General features: G+C 40.8%; 1 protein-coding gene across 1 annotated transcript in view; it reads right to left on the reverse strand.

The window, feature by feature from the left end:
• Window positions 1–1,204: 1,204 nt before the first annotated feature.
• Window positions 1,205–19,091, reverse strand: part of tgm1l1 (transglutaminase 1 like 1) — a 20,261-nt gene continuing 2,374 nt past the window's right edge. Inside the window, exons 2-14 of the mRNA XM_023404620.2 lie at window positions 16,828–17,120; window positions 16,537–16,728; window positions 12,973–13,224; window positions 9,694–9,812; window positions 8,882–8,989; window positions 7,925–8,102; window positions 7,221–7,359; window positions 6,424–6,616; window positions 5,871–6,024; window positions 5,329–5,613; window positions 2,923–3,083; window positions 2,644–2,780; window positions 1,205–2,518 (exon numbers count right to left, since the gene is read on the reverse strand). Coding sequence (XP_023260388.1) covers window positions 2,374–2,518; window positions 2,644–2,780; window positions 2,923–3,083; window positions 5,329–5,613; window positions 5,871–6,024; window positions 6,424–6,616; window positions 7,221–7,359; window positions 7,925–8,102; window positions 8,882–8,989; window positions 9,694–9,812; window positions 12,973–13,224; window positions 16,537–16,728; window positions 16,828–17,119 — 2,355 coding nt within the window. The 5' untranslated portion in view covers window position 17,120 and the 3' untranslated portion in view covers window positions 1,205–2,373. The remainder of the gene's footprint in view (window positions 2,519–2,643; window positions 2,781–2,922; window positions 3,084–5,328; window positions 5,614–5,870; window positions 6,025–6,423; window positions 6,617–7,220; window positions 7,360–7,924; window positions 8,103–8,881; window positions 8,990–9,693; window positions 9,813–12,972; window positions 13,225–16,536; window positions 16,729–16,827; window positions 17,121–19,091) is intronic.

A 19,091-nucleotide genomic window follows, 5' to 3' on the forward strand; every position in this document is an offset into this window, starting at 1 on the left:
AAATACCCATAATGTTTGCACAGTAGCCCCTGTCATAAGAGTTTAAACAGCATTTTTGTGTAATTTAACCATTATATATACTGTTGGTCAGTTTAATTTACAACAATGTATAATTAGATAAAATTAATAGTGAAAATATTCAAGTAAAGCACAGTTCTATCAGAATTGCACTTCTGCACAGTACCTGAGCAGAAGTAGTTAGTCATATCCACCACTGCTGCCTGTTCCCTACATCATATGTTCAATTGTTACAGCCTACTTCATGTCTCCTGGTTAGTGGTGGAAGATGTAAAAACAGCGAGGCCACTGTGTGAAAATACTCCATTACAAGTTACATGTAAAAAAAAAAAAAACACATACAAAGCAAGAAGTTTATACTGTACATATGAGCATGAGCAACAAAAATAACCTAAAGCACCAAGTCCCATTGCCAGTGAAGCCAATGTATCTCCAAATATGGGGATTAAGACTGAATAAACTTGAATAACTGGAATACATTTTCCTCAGTTGAGAAAATCCTTCCATTAAATCATTCAATCCATTTGTATTATCTGATTCATGCACTGACACGGTGTAGGAGGCAGAGCTGTTCATCATAGCTCATGAAAAGTTGACATTTTGGATGATTTTAAATGAACTCATGTAAGGTTTTATATGTAAAAACTTAAAATGAAAAGCAACCACTATGTATTGCTGTGCTATATAATGCAGTGGAGTGACAAGTACATTATTTCCCTATTAATTTTTTTAGTGGAGTGGTGTATTAAGTACAATACAACGGAAAGGCTCAAGCACAACAACTTCAAAACTACGCTAATCTATATAGCTTGGTCCTGACTATCAAGCTTTGTTGACCAAAGCATGTCAGAGAAAAAGAGCAAAAATGCAGTATGTAGGTCAAAGATAAAATGTAATCACAGTTTTGAGCACAAGAGGCGCCAATAAACACGTCTGACATCAGTATCTGAAATGATGAACTGTAGCAAAGGTGTGCCACATGATTCACTGTTGAGTAATCGCTTGTGCAACACGTTCTTCTTTTTTTTCAATTGAATAGAGTTATATATGCAGAAATGGAATCTTACATGCCGACACTTGCCTCCCCTCTGATCTCTCGCTTACATAGTTTTGCCTTCTCTCCCCACTAACCATTACAGGCTTGTCTAAAGGTGTATGGAGGTAGAAAATAACTCTTCAGATGTCATTTCAGTGTCAGTTTTATTTCCAACGCAACTCAGACAATACAAAAAAACAGTCCAGGTAGATACGGTAGATAAATAGTATAATGTTATCAAAATAGTTCCTTCACATTGTACTTTTGAGTGCTGAGGTTACACAGACTACAACTAGTAAAACTTAGGTGAATGAAGGCTACTCTGGCCTCTGTTGTGATGTAGTTGTCTACGATTCACAGCGGAGGCAAGTCCAATTTTAAAGGTAAATGACAAAATATTGAAAAACTCATGTCAGTGTAATTATACACACAGGATGGAGGAAATACACACAGGACATTCAGAGCAACACCTGGCAAAGTTCAACCACAAAGAACATTTAGTGTCTGCGTTCTGCAAATGGAGACGTTCATGAGCACTAACTTGTGGGGTTTTTCAAACAAAGGAGGCAATATGAATTTGCATCTGATGAATGAAATAACATTGTAGCCATGTCCTTGCAGACTTCAATTTTTTTTTATCCAAATTTACATTGTCAATTATTATGGAAAATGGCTTCATCTTTCAACTTTGATTACAAAATTTCACATCAAATGTAACAGAAGAAAAAGGGAAATTCCAATGTGCCCTTTGCACAATGTCAACACCAATTTCAGCATCATTACCTTTCAGAACATTTCACATTGCCCCTCCATCATTGAAGCCATGTGAGGTTCATTTTGTCTGAAGGTACTTTTAACATATATTCTTTTCACCAAGCTATATATATTACACACATACAGAACATTATTAGTATGATCATTATAACAAAATACTGATAACCTGACTGCACCTTCACAAGATTTGTTCAGTGTCTTTGTAATATGAGTTTAATTACTTCAACATTTGAATGCTTGTTATTTAAGGCACTCCATTTGCATGCTTTTAAACGCTGCTTCATACTTCATCACCACAGGTTTAAAATTTTAGAGCAGGCAGATGTGTGAAATTATATTATTTCAAGTTAAAAAAATAGTAATACTGATAATGCTACATTTGTTAAATGTATATTCATAGTTTTATTCATTATATCAAAATTCAAACTTTGCTTTATAAAATAAACAGGATAGTTTAAGATAAAGGAACTTAGCAGACTTTATATAATTAGAGGCTTTCAGTCTATATTTCATAAGAAAAGAGCAATGTTGCCATAGCGACCCTCTCACTGTTCAAAAACGACGATATCCGCCACTCCGTGCACTTGTGTGAGCTGTTTACAGTCAAGAGACGCCACCAGCTTCCGGGGTCCAGGCTGGGTGGGGATGAAGTGCTCCGTCAACGTCACTGTGGAGTGACCACCGACGTCACTGAGAGGAACAAGGAGGAGAGAAATGTTAGCCAGGAGAAGGAAAAGTAGGTGGGAAATGTGTGTGTGTGAGCTGAGAGATAAGGAGGCAGAAAGAGAGAGTGATGTGACATCTAAAGTACTTACCCTACAACCACTTCGTGGCCCTTTTGTAGACCCAGGCCCTCCACTCTGAACACCACATTCTTAAGCATACGTGGCAGGGGGTTGGTGAAGGTGATCTTTGCTGCCATCTCCTTACCGACCACAGCTTCTCCCAAAGGCTGCAAAACACAGATTCCAGAAAAATGTCACAAGGGTTGAACAAAAATATAAATCTTATATTTTAACCCCCAAAAAGCAGAAATAAAGTTATCATAAAAATACTGTGCAAAATGACCTATTAAATGCCGATCGAAAACCTACCGTGATGCTGAGGTCAGGTGTGCGGAGCCTGAAAGTGGTCTGGTTGGCTAACACTTGCTGGGTCTCACTGACTCTTCCAGACAGGGTCAGCATCAGGGCCGCCTGGTCCACCAGCTGGTTTTGGTACTGCTGGTAGGGCAGCACCCACTCAATGGTCTTTTCTGTGTGGGCAGATATAGAAATAGTTAGCATTTTTACTATGCAAGTACTTTATTTTAAATCATTAGCTTATTAGCTTAGCATTAAAAACGGAAACAGCTCGCCCGCGTCCATGGCCTCGGGAAGTAGCGGTGGTGGCGAGAGCATAATTTTTTTTATAATGTTGACATGTCCGGTTCTACTCTCCCTCGGACTTCTAACCTTGACCAGAGACAGTAGAAATATAGTATATACTGTGTAAAGATCTTCTACACTGTAGAGGATCTTTACCTTGACCCTAACCATTGTCACCCCCTCGTGCCTGAACCTAACCAATCAAACCAGCAAAGGCAACGACCATTAGCCAATCAGAGGCAGTGTAGGGCGGGGCCTGTCAACTCTAAGGTAGGGTTCGTAAGTTTGCATCCGGCTGGTTTAGCATTGATAGCTAGTCGAAGGATAAAATCATTGCGGGTTTTCTTTTATGGCAAACAGAGCACTAATGAAGTCAAGCTTTCCCAGGAGAGAAGCTCCATCAGCTCTACATCGTTTTCGTTTGGTTGTAATTTTTCCTCGGAGACTGAGACTTCCGCCGACTGCACCCATATCAGCGTCAGCACCGCTACCGCAGAGGAGCCTGTTGCTAACAGGTGTCAGGGTAGGACTGAGTTGGCGGCATTTGACGAGCCTCTCCAGCCACCCAACTTAAATTTTCCGACCAGACGTTTTGGTAAAGAAACTTTCAGCTGTGTATTTAGCTGCACCTGCTTGGTTTGCTAAATGTAAGTGGCTCCATTATGTGGCGGAGTGTGGTCAGCTTGTGTGTTTTGCTTGTGTGAAGAGGCAGCAGAGAGAAACCGGTTGATTTGGTGCAGAAGCTGTAAAACTCATAGTCTGTGCCTGCTCATCTCTGTGGCCTCATCCGAGCGGACGGTCTCCACCTTGTATCACGTGAAAACATGGCTACACAACACCATGACCCAGAAGAGACTGACTCCCCTCTCCCTGGTGCATGTCCACACTGACATTTTGAACTCAATGGACATTTGTGCCCTTATGAAAGACTTCATTTCCACAACACCTGAGCGCAAGGCCACATTTGGATTATTATGACTACTGGAGCACCTGGCCTGCAGCTCAAGGTAAGTTATTTGGTTTAAGCTGCCTCCGAGCAGTTTAATATTCAGTTGTCAATTACTTTTAACATCACTCTGATTTACCTTTAGAAAAAATCTGCATATTTGGAAATGTTCTTGTTTGCAATGGGCTTTTGGACATGTGTAATGCAACGTTATGGCATTATATTGTGCAATAGCATTTCACTGAGCCTTTTTTTTATAGACCTGGCTGCTGTTGTTGGTGCTGTTGCTGCTTTTTTGGCCTGTGTTGTAGTAGTGTTGTTGTAGGCCTATGTTGGATTTGTATGGGTTGTATTGTATGCTGTTGGGGCAAAATGCTCCTCCCACTACAGCACCTCCAGCTTACAACATCTTCCCGTGCCCCTGCCTCTATCAGTCCAAAGTTAACAAAATGCACCTTTCAGCACCTCCACAGTTCAGTAACTAACATGTTACATCTTGTTTGTTAAATCTGAGCAGAAACTTGGACTTGTTTCAGTTTTTGTTAGCTAGCCTGGCTATGCTAACCCGCTGCTGGGTGTAATTTCATATTTAACCTTACTGGAAAAAGAGTGGTATCAATCTTCAAATCCTGGACTCTTAGTAATGCGACCATGACAGAAAATTTTAATTTGAACATAACACTAAAATTATAGCTTAGCCTTCATTGGCTTAGCAAAGTTTCCCCAGCTGTTCCAGTGCAATAAATTGCATTAAAGCCAGATTACTGTATGCCAGAAAAGATAACGTAATCTTCCTCTTACAAATAAACAGTTAGGTCCATGAAAACACTTACACCCTTGCTCAATTCAGTAAATTCAGGGTTTGCTGCTGCAGCCTTACTTGGTCTGGTATGACCAGTAGCTTATGGTGTCTAGTGTAAGCTGACTATATCTAGATATTGCTGTGTGACAAACTCAGTTCACTGACTCTCAGACTCTTCAACACTCATGACGCTACTGTTACGCTAAGCTTTAGCATTTACCATCAGGTCATTATTGTCACTTGTGGGCACATTGTTCGTACAGTTGCTATAGTAACACATCAAACATATGCCAAGCAATATTAGCATTAAGCAACTAATCACTTCATCCATTGTTATCATAAAAATATTGACTATAGCAGCATTAAAACTTAGTGGGAAGCCAACCTTCATTGGGCAAAAGCTCCACAGGCATCTCCTCCTTCTTGATGGTTCCCTTCAGCACACCGGTGTAGTACATGACGGCCACCTGGCTGTGCAGCGTTGTCCGACGAGGCTGTGAACTCAGGTTCTTCACCAAGATGCTCAGCTTGGCGTCGGCACCCATCCTGGGCCCCTCGCCATCCATCTTCACCTCCACGCTAACGTCCTCTGCCATGGGTTCGGAGTAGACGTCTGGCTTGCTGCCATAGCGACTAGCAGTCTCCACAGCGATGCGTTCCTCTTCTGAACCTGGTAGAGAGGTGGGAGGAGAAAGTGAGTGCACCTCATTCTGTCTGAGGTTTCAGGATTTATTGACAGATATGAGAGATATGGCACGCGGTTCTTCCAAACTAAACAAACAGAAACATTTATTTTGATATTGTGAATAGCAGGTTAATCCTTATATTGTAACAGTTCCAAGAAGTGTTGAAATAATTCTGTCTGGTTCTGAAAAATATATCTAAGGTAGAGCTGCAGTTAGAAAAGTAAAATATGGCTGCTGGTACCTTCCTGGTGTTTGTACAGGTTTGTGATGTCTGCCCGCTCGTCAGAGCCCACTGCTTTGGTGCTAATGTTGTGGCCGACAGCTTTTTTCTCACTGTAGATCTGGCTGAAAGTACCATCCAGGTTCCTCTGCCAGTAGATCTTATCACTGTTGACCTGACAGGAAAAACAAACATTATAAACTCATAGTCATAGTGATGAAGTTGAACCAAAGTATCCCTCACTGTCATTTATTATTTGTCTTTTCTTCATATAGTTGGAAAGGTATGAAATTCTTTTTTTTGGTCTGGTAAGAATCGGGGACCTGAGAGAGAAGTCCCTATTTGAAAACAGTGAAGGTGTCTGCTGAGAAGCAATAAATCCTATCTATTAAATCTAAAAGATTCACAATTTACTCCTGTTATAGTTATTCCAGCTCCAAAGACATTTTCAGTTCCTTAATTCCATCAATTTAGTTTGACCATCTTCCTCTCATTTTGGTAATGCTTCAAAATGAACCTAGAGGGGAACTAAATAACAAAGACCCCCGTTCACTTTACCAATTTCAGCACTCACCTCTGCGAAGACAAAAGGCGTGTCATGTTTGAGGTAGACTTGGCCGGAGCGGATGGCGTTGACAGACGCAGGGCCGCAGCGGAAGGTGCCCTGGCTTGTTTCCTGGGGAGTGGAGTCAACAGCCTGCCAGCCTCCATGACCAGGAGGCAAGTCTGGTCTGGCCATCCAGCAGTCGTTCCATACATGGAAATTCCTTGAGGCAAATGGAATTGAGACGTTTTAATTTGAGTTTACCTACAGAGGAACAGCTTGACATTTTTTTGACATTAGCTTAGTGTAAGAGACTGTTTCCTAAACTAACAGTCTACTAATTAGTTTCATATTTAACAAACAAATATAAGAGTGGTTGTAATTTTCTCATTTAACTCTCGGCAAGAAATGTCTATTAAAGTAGAATATTTCCCAAAATTTAGAACTGTTCCCTAAAGATGACATAATCTTCAATTATATCATATGACGATTAGATTAAATCAGCTTTATTTAGCTACATAGCAACAAGTGTGCCGTATACTTTTGCTACGTAGTTATCGAAGAGAGGCGTAAGACCCAGCAAGAAGGAACAAGAAATGGCACCCATCATTCCAAGGACATTCTAAGGACATACCAGTGAGCAGAGAGATACCAAATTAGCCTCTGCAGTCTGAGAGGAGTTGCAGATAATTGAAAGAGCGTGATGTCTGCAGGGTTTCAAGTCGGAGGGGACTGCTTTCGGAGCAGATCTAAATATATGGTGCATTCCTATGGTATAGATTTAGCACCGAGCAATTTTCCTAGCAGGGTGTCCTGTCGCATCTTACCAGACAGAGTCACTATTGAGGTAGTCAATCGGCTCCATGTTGGCATCAAAATACACGTCTGTGGTGAGGGACACATCAGTATCATGAGCAGACTGGAAGTTGGTGACACTGCGGGCGGGTATCCCAAGACACCGCAGCACTGGAAACAAAGAGAGACAGATAGATTAATTAAAACTGAATTTACAAGGTCATTTAATAGATGTTGCTAGATGCTAAGACATGAGCACGCAGATTTCATTGCTATATGTGGAACTTCATTAACCTGGATGAATGAAAGCAACACATGTGGCTCTATCTGTGGCAAAAGTAGGAGGTATGGCAGGAATGTCAGTGTAAGGTATTTAGGGTGAGAGTGAGCTATGTCTTGCTATCAGGAGCAAAGCTATGTGCTAAGGTTAGTTAGCTAACATGTGAGGGACCCTACATGCACATAATGAATGAAATGTTCTGTCTCAGAGCAGTGAGAGCTAATGCAAAGGGCCTGATAGACGGGAAGTCTGGATCATGATCACTAGCAGACTGTTAATCAAATTCATGTGAACACTGGGAAACTCTTTTGTGGCGCTAGACACACACACACACACACACACACACACACACACACACACACACACACACACACACACACACAGAGTCTCTTCACATGCTTATAGCTTTCCACCGTCCACTAAGCTCCATAAACACACCATCACATGCTCTCTCACCTGTTGTAGTGACCCCAGAAAAGACCCAGCACTGTCCGTATGACACGGGTGTGCCATCGGAGGAGTGGTATTTCCTCAGGATCTCCACACTGCTGCTCCACGCAGAAGGAGAGACTCCATCGGCGTAAACTCCAGTCCAGTTCCCAACCAGAACCCCAAAGTCATCCTGAGCGTTTATCTGAAAAGAGGATGGGATACAGTCAATCACAGCTGACATATGATCAGGGCCTTAGCTACTTTTAAAGACGTGAGGAGATATTCTTGGTATTTTTGATGGAAATGTGGAGGTCTTAGTAACCTGGCTGGAGGTACGGTACATTCTGCAATTCATAAGACTAACACATGATAGATATTTTTAAGGCTGTTTCCAGTATTTCTAGATTTAATATGTTCCAAATTAATTCATCGTGGGACTCACAACGAACAATAAAAAAAATATATCAAACTCGGTGCAGCAGAACCAGAGATATCGTCTTTTTTATTCTTTTTCATTGTCAAGACTACAAGCCACGTTACCAACAATGCAACACAGTCACCGACTATTTGCTCTGAGATTTGGCTGTGTTATGCTAGAAACAGCTAATGTAGCCTCGGGCCGCTAGCCTCCAGCAGAGAACAGGAGCAGTCTACAGAGCTCTGGAGAGCTCACTTGTTTTTCTAACTCCACACTCCCAGATTTTCTTTATTTTCAGATTTACAGTTTTCGTTCCTGTTCGACTTTCATACATGCACTTGTACTTCCTGTGACCTATAAACAGGCTTTGATGTGAAATGTTGACAATGCTTTACAATACTTTCATACTGTATATATTAAATAATATGAGTGCTACAGGGACTATTGACCTCAGTATTTCTAAAATTCTGACTATAGCCCAGGTAATAATAGTAGCATTTCAAAATTTTATTAATTTATATAGTTTGGCTTAAAACATTTGTATATTCACATAATTGTCTCACCATGGCAGATAGGACTCTGACCACGTTGACAGCATCCCCTCGACCAGATGGAGGCATGTCACTCTTCTCCAGGACGAACAGACATGCATCCAGGATTCCTTCATGAAACTATAGTGAAAAAAAAAAACACAAAATATTAATAAAGAAAATAATTCATTTAAAATGGGGATTGGTCATATTTTGGGGAAATTGAATACATTACATACAATTAAACATTTAAAGGCAATAACTACATCACTTGGGAAACTATATATTTCTCAAACAAAAGTATCACTAATAAGATCTGCAGCTTGAACCAGCCTTCTTGCTTTACAGTAGTCGTAGTAGTAGTAGTAGTAGTATTTGTGGATTGCTTTACGGCACAAAACAGGAAGGTGGTGCTGTTCTTCTGGAGGTAAAGTTGACATTGGTAGATGTTGGAAGAATGACAAGGCTGCTGAAACATAACTTAGAGCATGTGCCACTGATGATTAATTCAAGAAGCTTTTTCTGGAACAAAATCTTGTTTACAGCCGTAGCATTATGTTTGCAAAGATCTTCATTGTGAAAACAGCTAGGCCGTACAGTACCACTGAAGTGAAATAGAGGTTTATTGTCCGCTGTGATCGGCCAAAACCAGCAATGACTCGTTCCTACCAACAAACATTCCCTGTGTTGCTAAATATATTTTATCCTGTGAGCCATACAGTAGAGCTCAATTCTGCCCAGCTGTTTTAGAAAACTACCAAGCATTTAAAACACTATATATATTTGGGAACCTTTTACATCCTCAGCAGGAACAAATGGGTGTGCAGTGTCTTGATTGTCCGTACCTGCCCGAAGTTCCATGTGCGTGCACCGATTTGTTTCTCTGTGCCGTAGTAAATCCTCCCGATGTCATTCAGCACGTACTCGTTCCTCTCCTCGTCGTCATCCAGGAACACTGTGTCCTCTGCAAAGACGTGACACAATTACATCTAAGTTTTTCATGCTGCGTCATACATGCACTGACGTTTTCTTTACTTTTAGATACGGATACAGATATCCATAAGATCCTATTAAACCAACCACAAGAAATAAATACATGGGCACATGTTTTCTCTGGAACTGTAGGAATCAACTCACACTTTTAGCTTACTTCCTGTCTGTGAAAGTGACCCCAAATTCCATGCTTTGTTTGCCTCTTAAATGACTGAACCCTAAAGGAATGTGATTTCTTTTCACAAATGGTGTAAAAGAGTCCCAAGGCCAGGAAATGGTTAAGAAACACAATGACTCCATGGACCTTGCAGTGGGGCCCACACTCATTTATAGGAAATAGTCTGTTTTGAGTGACATCAGAGCCACAGATTTGGGCGTTCACCTCTGACATGAGCTTCATAAATATGAGACTTTCTTTCTTCAACTCTTTATCTCTTGCTGTTTCCTCTGTGGTTACCGGTAGGTGTGGAAAAGGAACGTGACCAAGAATAAGAAAGGGAGAGCAGTGAAAGTAGCTGAGAACTCATGATGGACATGAGAAAAAGCAAGTTACAGGAAGACGGTCGGTTTAGTCCTGAGGGATGATTGAGAGAAAGAGGGGAAGTTATGCTTGGGAGGGAAAGGAGGTGGGTGGGAGAATGTGGAGTGTAACAGGAGTGCCATCAGATATTACAGGAGAAAGTAGAAAGAGGTGAGGCTAACAGTGTCTGGCAGCTGTGATAATTGTGTTTTTCACTTCTTACTGAATATTTCTGGAATGTATGGCAAAACACAGGATGAAGGAGGAGGCAAGGGAACAGAGCAGTGGAGCGATGGAGGGAGTGTCGGGTCAGCAGATAGCAAGGAGGGAGCAAGACTGGGTGGGAGAGGCATATAAAGGCAGGAAATACACATGGAAGCAGTAAACGCAAGGGAGAGGACAGGTTGTCACCAGCTGCAGGATTACTGTGAGCTCGCCCCGTGGCGTTTTATACAGTAATTGTAGGATTTTGACTTTTATGAGCGTGAGGGAAAGATTGGTCTCGGGAATAAGAGATTGAACGAGGGAAAAGGAGATTGGGCGTGCTGCCAAAAGCAGCAACCCCATAATGAAAGACCGTCTTTTAATCAAATCCAGGTCCAGATTTTTTTTTTATTATTATTTTGCTGCGTTGCAAAAACACTTCTTTTGTCAAATATCCTGTGTGGATAGTTTGCAGTGCTCAGCAAACTTAAAGAAACTCAGGAGAATACACAATGGGTCTCATTTCCTAATGCTTTTCTAAGTAAATAGTAGAATAATAACTACACATATTTAAACAAAAAAAAAAAAACAATGTCTGGCCTCCATTTACTTCTTACATGCAAACTAATAATTTTGGAAATAAGAAAATAGTACATTTCTCCAAAGTTTTTAAGTTAACATAAGTTAAGAAATTATATCCATGTGTAAAAACACTTTGTGAATGAGGCCCAATGAGAGTCTGTTTAGTTTTAGTCCATATTTTTCTATTAACAATAGGATCAAATTACTATATATATATATATATGAAAGGTTTGTTTTGCCCACAGATAATTATCACCCGTCTCTGCAGTTCCACTCAGCTCTACAGAGCATTTTAATGTCTTTCAGCTCATTGTTTTGGCTTTATGACCCACAACTTTAGTGTTTTTGGTCTTCCAACTGTTATTAGCATTATTTTTAGACTTAGTAAGTAGCTATTTTTCTTTGAAAAAGCTCGAAAAACCCACTGTGCATTATGAACTGCAGAGTTTGACACGCGACTCTTAGAAAATACCATGCTTGTTCAATCTAACACTATATTAAATTTCAACGTGTAGTTTTTAGTGCCAAAAATTCAGGTCTCAGCTCCCAGACTTTCCCAGATAATTATGATGTTGAGGTGAACAGTATTTACAAGAGGGAAACAGGTAATTAAGGTAATGCCGATGTGATGTGAATGCTGCATAAAAGCCACGTTTTCCATAGTAACAGACTGACTAGTGCCACCAAATGACAAAAAAGAGAAAAACATGACTCATAATTTGTGCGGTTTGCTCACAATGTTTTAGAACAAACAGAGAGGAGGGTATGAGTTTGTAGGCAGCGCAGCAGAGAGGGCATTGTCAATTGTTTTTGTTGGCCCAAGGAAATTAGCCTCAGTCTGACTTCTGAGTTCAGGTACGTCCTGAGCCACGGTAAGAGGCCACACCTCTTCGGCTCTGAAGGTCTGTATTACATTGAGATTTTATGCTACTGGAAGTTTGTTCTATTGTTATTAATCAGACCTAAGCCATAGTAAGTCCATCTTTGTGAAGTCCAGGAGCTAAAAGGAGAGTGAATATTGGACTCGCATTCATTACCCATAACAACTTAAAGGGTGATAATATGTCAGTGTTGTGTTTACAGCTTGTTTTTGCTGCCCTAGAGGGGCCAAAAAATCAGACAATGCAGTTTTAACTAGAGCAATCTAAGTATGCTCTTTTATCTATGAACCTTTTGAAAATAATAAAATATTAATAAACCCCAAAAAGTGTTTTATTTACACATAAGTAAAGGTTAAAAAATCATATCTGTATATACAAATATTTTCTAAATGAGGCCACTGGAGATCTGTTTCATCTTCCACACAAAGTGTTTTTCGGTCTCAAACACAGTTCAACAACGTGCCTAAGTAGCATAACCAAGTGTGCCAGCTGCTCGTAAATCATAGCCAGTGGACTTACACAACTCCCATAGACGCGCTGTAGCTGTTTGATGGACAGCAACACGGATTGAGCTGGTTTTCTCACCCATGTGTAACATTATATCAGGGCTCCTCTCCTAGATTAGGAGGCTGAACAGACAGAAGTATTTTGTGCCAGTATTTGTTATCAGAATGATGCTGCTGTTATAAAGCACCAGCAGTTTTCCCGGCAGTCGGGCTGTACCAGGCAGCTTTTCTGCTAGAGAAATATTGACTTGAAGATATTTTGCTTCAAACCGAATATTAACCCAGGTAGCATGTAATTCATCCCAGATATGTTATGTGATGTTGTCTTTTCTTCCTTAATTTTTCTCCTCTTATCACCTATTACTCATAGTATTGCGTACTATTTTTTTTCTTCCTCCTTTCCACATTCCTGCCCTCAGTTCATGTGAACCCTCTTACCTTCACACCAGGGGTTGAAAAGCATGACGATGTTCTTGCTGGAGTCATGAGTGGTTGCGGCCTCGCCCTTTAGAGAGTTCGTTGTCACGCTGAGCCCGTACAGGCCGATCACAGCGGTGGCTGGCGAGTTGACAGACAGCTTGATCTTGTTGGCGCTCTGCTCTACGATCTTTGCCTCCCAGCGTTCGTCCTCCAGGTGTTTCACCAGGGGAATGATGACGTGCGTTCCTTTGGACACCATGGGCAGGGGACCTGCAGCAGACAGGTTACATATGAGTCATGTTTTACCAGCGTGCATTGATATAGAAGAAATTAAAAGATATCACTATAGCAATGTTTTTCATGAACGAAAGCCTTATGTATTGCACGGCATTGTGTGTGTGTGTGTGTGTGTGTGTGTGTGTGTGTGTGTGTTGTAGGTGGTAATGTTGTCTCAGATTCAGATTTCTATCTAATTAAATAAATTTCAACATTTTGGGAAATGCACTTATTCAGTTTCATACAGAGAGTTAGATGGGAAGGTTGATACCACTCTCATATCTGTGAGTTGAATATGAAATAACAGCCAGGAGACTCTTGGTTAGCTTCGCATTATGACTATAAACAGGGGGAAACAGCCTGATCTGTGTCTAAAACGTCAACGCTCACTTAATCCAAGGACACAGTAAGGCTAGCTGTTTCGCCGCCCCAGCTTCCAGTCTTTATGCTAAACTAAGCTAATTTCCCAAGAGATTAAAGCTCACATGCAACTGATGTGCTATGGACTAGTAAAGTTAACAAAATAGCAATTAAAACATTTTATATGAAAAATGATTCATTCATAAATAAAGCTTTGAATTACACTTTACATGTGTGAGTGAAAATTCAGTCCTCTCTTATTTCTTATTCCCTGCTGATGTTGAAAATATGGATTAAATAAAGTTAGACAGCAGCAATGGAAGAAGAGGGATCAACACGTATTTGGGCACAGAGCAAACTGTATACTTTGTTATTCACGTCACAGTATTTGTTTGTCTGTTCTCACAGTGGAAGACACAATCCTCTCAATGTGCAAACCAAAATGGGCACTGCAGTCTCTCACCCTGCTGTGCATGGTTTCTCTGAGTAAACAAAATTCCGGACGTGCAAAACCTCCACAATACACACGTCCCTGCAGAGAGTCGAGCACATTTGTGACTGATTTATCTTAGCTTAGATGTTCCTTTTGTTTACTAAGGGCCCACAAACTTCCAAAGAAGCAAAAACAACTTTGTATAAACTTTCTCCTCAAGAAAAAAGGGTTGTGTTGAAGTTCATTCTTTCTTTTCCACTAACTGGATTAAGACTTATTTGATGCTTTCCTATGAGCTATTTGCTTTGTGATACCCTGCTGGTCTTTAGTTGCCATTTGCTGAAGCGAGTACGAAGTTCACCAAGAAATCATTGTTCTCCATCTGACCGCAGCCTGGGCTCCCCATCCTTCCTCTCTCACCTCTGGGTGCCTGTTCCAACGGAAATCAATGGAAAACGCTGCCTCTTTTCTGCCTGACCGGCGTCACCTTTATTGAAAATAGACCTGGAATCTTTGTTTGGCCTTTAGCGGAACAAAAGAGACGCTTAGAAAACGATGCAAAGCCCTGCTTTTAGTGCAACCCTTTTAAAAAACCCTTTTCACTGCAAATGCGACAGTGAAAGCAACGGTAATGAGAGCATGTCGACCGCGGGTAGCTCTGTGTGTGTTGATTCGCGCCCCCCCCCCCCCCTTAGCATGTCACTATCTAAGCAGCAGGTGACAGAAAATCACTTCTCTGTGGTGATGTAATAGCCATTTATTCCCGAGTGTGCAGTGGATCGTTGCAGTGTGAGGCCTGTAAATACCAAAGGGGAGGTGTCTGGTGTCCGTAGGTCTGGAAACCGTTAACACTGGGCTGGTAGGTGGAATCCGAAACTTGTGGTGTAGCTATGACTGTACTGCTGGGAGATTTCAATGTGCGAGCTACGCATAGTATTCTGACCACATTTCCCAGGCTCTGTTTTGAGTCAGTGGTTTACCCCTCTGGTGTTTAAAGGGCACCTCCATTAATTTTACGCATTGAGATCTGTTTATGCATCATGGACTATTTAATCAGTAAAAAAAAAAAACACTGTCAGATGAACTTCAGTGACACCACCCACCATGTTCCCAATGTGTCCATTTGAATAGATTGTTATTTAAACAATATTGACTAGATGTTATTTTAGTGTTGTAAACTGTGACTATGACAAAATAATGTTGATTTAAAAGTTGAATTTTTGATTTCAACCATATAACAATCTTTCTGAAAACAATCCTATGTTGACTTAACAATCTTTCTATCCGGTTAACTGTTTCATTACTTTACTTTTTCATTTATTGTAAAATACATTTAGCTGTTTCTATTATTTGTGTTACTTAGTTTTTCAACTGTTTATCCATTAACTATGTAATACTTTTATCTATCTATATTGATAATTTGTCCATTCATTTTATTTCTTCCTACAATCTATTTACTTCTTTATGGTAACTGTTTAAACCTAATTTCTAGTTTTAGAGATTAGTTGAGTTACAATCTTTCCACATACTCCCTGTTAACTGCTGAAAAACCTTCAGTGGTGTACAAGTACTCCTGGTTAGGAACCACTGGTCCAGAGGAGATTTCTCAAGTCTGAGTAATGATAATATCTTAAATTGGGCCTTTAAATTTCTGACAGAAGATTTGTGTTGCAAACATGGGGATTAAGTTAGATAAGAAATGGGCAGTTCCAGGTCAGGGTGGTTCTGGCTAAACACTAATAAGTTACAGATATCCCACCTCCCCCAGAATTTCTATGAGTCATATTGATAGTAGTTCCCTGTCGCCCCAAAAAAGGATATACAATATCTCAATATCTCTTTTTGAAGAGAGAGAGAGAGGGAGACAGCATCATGATTACACTCTCCTTGTGCTAAGTGGACCATCACTTTCTTGTGGCAGAGTCACACCGGAGCACAGCAAAGTCAAGCCCTGCCTAATGCAGTAACGATAATGACATTTTCACTTGCTGCACTGTTTGCAATGGTAGCTGAAATTAGTTTCTCTAAGAAGGGATGTCTAGAGTTGCATGAGGGATGCTGGATCCAGTGTTTATAAAGCTTTACCCATACTAGGAACTAAGAGTTGGAATATCTTGGCTTCTGCTGCTTCAGTTTTATTTATTCTATTTTATTCTGTCTCTTTATTCTGTTATGAATCCTCCATATTTATGAAAGTGTGATGTTTGCCCACTTGAACTTTATCAATATATTTTCTTTTTGATATTACTTTTGCCTTATTGTTGTGCTTCTCTTACACTCTAACACTCCACCGGTTTATCACTTCATGCTGGCTTTGTCTCTGAATTTATGGGCAACCCAAGTGCATTTTTGTGCATAAGGCAGTTAGATGTAATTCACTATGATATTCTATGGTATGTTTTATTAATCCTTTGCCCTCTACCTCAACAGCTACTCTCCTAAATAGTGCACTAAACCCTTAGTACGAGCAGGAAAAGGTGATGACTCACACCATCAATCTGTTTCTCTCGTACCTGTTTTCAGGTCCAGATGCAGCTTGTCGGTTTCAGCACTGAAGGGCCTGTTGAGCTCCAGCTCCATCTGGAAGGTCTGTCCTCTGCGGATGATCAGCTCGTCGCCATGGTACAGGTCGGTGTGATGCTCCCGTCTGTTCTGACTCGTCTTGGAGCTCAGCAGGTCGACCGAACGCACAGACAGCTTCATTTCTGAGAGAGGAAGTTTCACAAACAAATGTAAGCATCTGTCTGTGAGGATTATCACGATGTGTCCTGAGAGTTGAATTAAACCTTCATAGGACAGTTTACCTTCCATTTCCTTTGCTTCTCCATTCTCGGGCTTTGGCTTGGCAGGCTCCGGGGTCGGGTTAGGGGTGGGGGGTTTGACCATCTCGACCTTGTCTGTAACATCATAGGAGGAGCCGTTCTGGCGCTTACAGCAGCACGGGCACATCCTCCTGAGCCATCGGCGACAGCCTCCCTCTTCATGCTTTTTCTCCCCCTCTTTGTGAATGGTCAGCTCTACCCTGGTGGGCGGGGCTGCTCCGGGGAAACGCCCAATCTCCGACGTGCCTCTTACTGTCATCCGCTCACTTGGCATTCTGAGGGGGGTATTGAAAAAAAAATGTTATTTCAATTTCAGGAATAAAACTGTAGATACCAATCAAAATTAGTTTAATTACCCAGATAAGATTAGAATCATCCTGCTATTCCAAAAAAGAATATGTTGCAAATTATCAATTCAAAGGGCTAACCAAAACATTAATAAGCAAAGCAGTGTAATGAATACTAGCCTTAGCAGTATCTACCCATTGAGGTAGTTTGGGTTTCATCTGATCAGGATTTAAGACATTCATCTCTGAATAAATCCCCAGACCTCGGTGTGAACAGTTTTCATACATTATACCAAAGACATAGGCCTTTGGAGAATTCCTGAGTATTTGCTCTGTGAAATATCCAATGATTCTTGCTGGATGTTGCAGTTGAACGATTTTCTTTTTATAGGGGGAAAACTACAAACTAAATTCCATTAATCTCCACTGTATTGGTGTGAGAGCAGAAATCTCAGATGGACAAATAAAAACAAACCCATCTGCAACAACTGGACGTTAGGTGAGAGAAGCCCAGCAGCTCATTATATGTAAGCAGTCAGACAGAGATGCAAATGGTGTCAAAACATCGAAGAGGTCATTTTAGAGACTTTGTATCCGTAACAACAAAGAAAACATCTCTCCAGTTCTTTCATCTCTCTGTCATGAAACACCATTACACTTTCTCTTTTATTTTTTTCCCCACAATTACTGCATTCCAGACGAGCACTCTCCTCGGTCGTTACGCTTTCCCAAAGCATTCTGGGGTATTTAGCCTTTTTTTCTTGTCAGCTAGTCTCCCTCAACAATCTAACATGCCTCCATACAAACAGCTGGATCCCATCTGCCTCACCCCAGCTGCAGCGGTATAGTATAGTTTCTGTGCATGTCTTTGTGCGCGTGGTTGTAGGTGCAGCACAGAGCTGTAAATCATATGAACATTTATCACACTGTCATACAGTACAACAATAATCACAGCAGAATTAGATCCTGTGCAACACTAATCCTAAGCCCGTGTTTCCTGTCCATCAGCTTCTAAACTGGGGGTCACACGTCCTGCGCCAAGTGTCAGAGGGAGGAGGCCTTTCCTTCTCGCAGTCCCATCCCTGCCTTTTCTCACCATCTGCTATGTCTCCTTCTCTGCATAAAACACTGCAAAATAAATCTATTTTCCCCGAACATTAGAGAGCCATTGGAGTTTTGTTGGCACTTGTAAAACACCCGTGAGCTGTAATGAGCTGCAGCAATGCACGCAGTCAGGAGAAAAGGCGGCATTGTAAAGTAAATGCATATAGGAGATGTTTGGTTTATGGGGCTGTTATTCTCCCTTTTATAAACATCCTTCGCTAAGCCCCGCCCCCCTCAGTTACTGTTTATACTCTTGTCAGACTTTCCATTCTGGTTTGATAAGGGTGGAAGATTTGAGTCTCAAAATTTGTAAAAAATCGGTTTTCAATTTCACCTTCCTAACCAACGAACATTGAGTTTAGTTTTTTGGCTTTAAATAACAACTGTTGTTGTCGCTAATAGATTTATCAGCTGTAGTGAGCCAGCTTATTAATGCTAACTCCCCAAATAATTAGCTAATGAAATTGCTCCTTAGCTGTGACAGTGGTGCTAAAGTTATTTTTGTTGTTCATATGCACCAGGCAAGCTAATGTTTGCAGCTCACCTTGGAGGAGATTAACACAAACAGCCATTCCCAGTTCTTATTGAAATTTATTGAAAATTATCTGGTACAGGGAATACAACCTCTACACCAAGCTGTCCAACTACAACAAAATAATACCGCAATAAACTTGTTTAAATAATAATTTCACAAATATTAAAGTCAGTGTTATGATAATACAAAACATCCTTTGCATCCTCTGGAGGTTCCCTCCCTGTTTTTATAGCATGAGTGTGAAGACTTTTTTTTCCCTCTTTAGTAGGAATAATTTTAAGGAGTTCCCTCTTAAATCATACCTGTCACTCCAAACATGA

This window comes from Seriola lalandi, unplaced genomic scaffold, assembly GCF_002814215.2.
Source record: "Seriola lalandi dorsalis isolate HSWRI2012SDOR001 ecotype SW California unplaced genomic scaffold, Sedor1 jcf7180002054253, whole genome shotgun sequence".
Lineage (NCBI taxonomy): Eukaryota > Metazoa > Chordata > Actinopteri > Carangiformes > Carangidae > Seriola > Seriola lalandi.